The 3,089-nt window shown below is 59.7% G+C and overlaps 1 protein-coding gene across 1 annotated transcript; it reads left to right on the top strand.

Moving 5' to 3' along the window:
- Positions 1–1,546: 1,546 nt before the first annotated feature.
- On the top strand, positions 1,547–2,881 carry Pou3f2 (POU class 3 homeobox 2). The gene has a single exon (XM_038348286.1). The coding sequence runs from the start codon at positions 1,547–1,549 to the stop codon at positions 2,879–2,881; it is 1,335 nt and encodes a 444-aa protein (XP_038204214.1).
- Positions 2,882–3,089: the final 208 nt, after the last annotated feature.

Genomic DNA, 3,089 nt, shown 5'->3' with positions numbered 1-3,089 from the left:
TAGCCAGCACCTGAAACATTAGACTAAACCTGGCCTCTGGTGCCCGCTGAAGTGCTCTTTAGAAAGGACTTCGTAGCAGGAGCCCATTCGCCTATCTTCCTCCCTCTTGGAGCAACTAATGCGAAAGTTGCACAGACAGGCCTGGAGTCGGATGAAAATGCGCACAGCTTCAGCTGCGCGGCTTTACAGAGCCGCGCTCAGCAGCTCCACCAGTCCGAGGCTGCTCACTCTTCTATGAGACTCCCTAAGGTTCGTACAAGGCGAAGGTCTGTCCAGGAAAACTCCCGGTTCTCTGAACCATAACCTCTGTGCACACCCGAGTGTCAGTGTGGCACACACTTCCAGAGTTTTGTTTCCAGTTCAGAGCGCTGAGCTGTTAGAATAGGCACTACCGTGCAACTGGAGTTGTTCAAAATCCAGGGCGTAGGTTGAGCCTCTCTCTCCCGGAGCCTTTTGAGAAAGAAACTGGGATAAAATAGGATCTGAAGCTTAAGGGATCTTGGCTATTGGGGTGAAAGGGAAGGTGAGGATCTTTATTTGAGGACAAAAGTATCTATACACCCAAGAGCACAAGACACCTGTGCGCTGTAATTCTACCCATGGTAAGAAAGAAGGCTTCGATTAGTCTGGCTTTGGTTCTAGCTCTAGGTTTAAACGACATTGGAACGCGCTCTGCACACACACACACACACACACACACACACACTCACACCGTGTGTGTGTGTGTGTGTGTGTGTGTCCCTAGAAGAATGAAAATAGGACTCCTGCTGACTCTGTGAGACCCAGCCTTTCTCTTCCACGATCCACGCCCCCCCAAAAAAAAAAACCTATTGGGAAGAGAAAGTAGACTCCCTTCCGTACAAGTCTTCCGAGCGACTGTAGTCCACCAGAGCTCCTGGACCGCCCCGCTGCCAGGCTTCTCAGCCTGGGAGACAGATGGGGGGCGGGGCCCATCCGAGAGGGGAGGTGGAGGCCGGGGACAGAAGAGGAGAGGGGGGTGAGAACTAAGAGAATCTGAATCGCTGGGCTGGGGGTGGGGGTACCAGAGGAAGGACTGAGAAGACTGGGCGCCCGAGGGAAGGGGGGGGGGGTGGTGGAGCTCTGCACCAATCAGTGGCGCCGGCCTGGGAGGTTGCTAGCGGTATCCACGTAAATCAAAGGGCGCAGAGCCAATGGGAGGGGGTGGAGGGGGCGGGGCCCAGGCGCGTGCCGCTGCGAGCGGGCTCTGCCAAGAGAGCGGGAGAGAGCTTGAGAGCGCGGGGAGAGGGGGGAGCGCCCAGCGAGTCAGAGAGTGAGCGAGAGCGAGAGGAGGGAGAGGAGGAGAAAGAGCGAGGGCGGGCGGGCGGGAGGCAGCGAGGCAGCAGCAGTAATAGCAGGAGCAGCAACAGAAGGCGTCGGAGCGGGCGTCGGAGCTGCCCGCTAGGGGAAAGAGAAAGAGAGAGAGGGAGAGAAGCGGGGCGAGCAAGGAGAAAGAGCCCCAGGCAGAAAAGTAACTGTCAAATGCGCGGCTCCTTTAACCAGAGCGCCCAGTCCGGCTCCGAGAGTCATGGCGACCGCAGCGTCTAACCACTACAGCCTGCTCACCTCCAGCGCCTCCATCGTGCACGCCGAGCCGCCCGGTGGCATGCAGCAGGGCGCAGGGGGCTATCGCGAGGCGCAGAGCCTGGTGCAGGGCGACTACGGCGCTCTGCAGAGCAACGGGCACCCGCTCAGCCACGCTCACCAGTGGATCACCGCGCTGTCCCACGGCGGCGGGGGCGGCGGCGGCGGCGGTGGAGGAGGCGGGGGAGGCGGCGGGGGAGGTGGCGACGGCTCCCCGTGGTCCACCAGCCCCCTAGGCCAGCCGGACATCAAGCCCTCGGTGGTGGTACAGCAGGGTGGCCGAGGCGATGAGCTGCACGGGCCAGGAGCGCTACAGCAGCAGCACCAACAGCAGCAGCAACAACAGCAGCAGCAGCAGCAACAACAACAGCAGCAGCAGCAGCAACAACAACAGCGACCGCCACATCTGGTGCACCACGCTGCCAACCACCACCCCGGGCCCGGGGCATGGCGGAGTGCGGCGACTGCAGCTCACCTCCCTCCTTCCATGGGAGCGTCCAACGGCGGTTTGCTCTACTCGCAGCCCAGCTTCACGGTGAACGGCATGCTGGGCGCAGGAGGGCAGCCGGCTGGGCTGCACCACCACGGCCTGCGGGACGCCCACGATGAGCCGCATCATGCAGACCACCACCCGCATCCGCACTCTCACCCTCACCAGCAACCTCCCCCGCCACCTCCCCCACAAGGCCCACCGGGCCACCCAGGCGCACACCACGACCCGCACTCGGACGAGGACACGCCGACCTCAGACGACCTGGAGCAGTTCGCCAAGCAGTTCAAGCAGAGGCGGATCAAACTAGGATTTACTCAAGCAGACGTGGGGCTGGCGCTGGGCACCCTGTATGGCAACGTGTTCTCGCAGACCACCATCTGCAGGTTTGAGGCCCTGCAACTGAGCTTCAAGAACATGTGCAAGCTGAAGCCTTTGTTGAACAAGTGGTTGGAAGAGGCAGACTCGTCCTCGGGCAGCCCCACCAGCATAGACAAGATCGCAGCGCAAGGGCGCAAGCGGAAAAAGCGGACCTCCATCGAGGTGAGCGTCAAGGGGGCTCTGGAGAGCCATTTCCTCAAATGCCCCAAGCCCTCGGCCCAGGAGATCACCTCCCTCGCGGACAGCTTACAGCTGGAGAAGGAGGTGGTGAGAGTTTGGTTTTGTAACAGGAGACAGAAAGAGAAAAGGATGACCCCTCCCGGAGGGACTCTGCCGGGCGCCGAGGATGTGTACGGGGGGAGTAGGGACACGCCACCACACCACGGGGTGCAGACGCCCGTCCAGTGAACTCAAGAGTGGGAGGGGCAGAGCGTGGGGCTCCCCCTCCCCTTTGGTCCGTGGTCCTTCACGGGACCTCTGTTCCCCCCTCTAACTTCTGATTGTTTTTTATTATTATTTTTAATTATTATTTTTACGGTCTTTTAAAAATGAAAAAAATAGAAAATAAGAGAAAGGGAAAGGAACGAAGACACTGGACTATCCTAAAACAGATAGC

This window comes from Arvicola amphibius, chromosome 11 (genome assembly GCF_903992535.2).
Source record: "Arvicola amphibius chromosome 11, mArvAmp1.2, whole genome shotgun sequence".
Classification (NCBI taxonomy): Eukaryota; Metazoa; Chordata; class Mammalia; order Rodentia; family Cricetidae; genus Arvicola; species Arvicola amphibius.
Note: the sequence above shows the minus strand (reverse complement) of the source record. Positions and strands in the feature narration are given on the sequence as shown.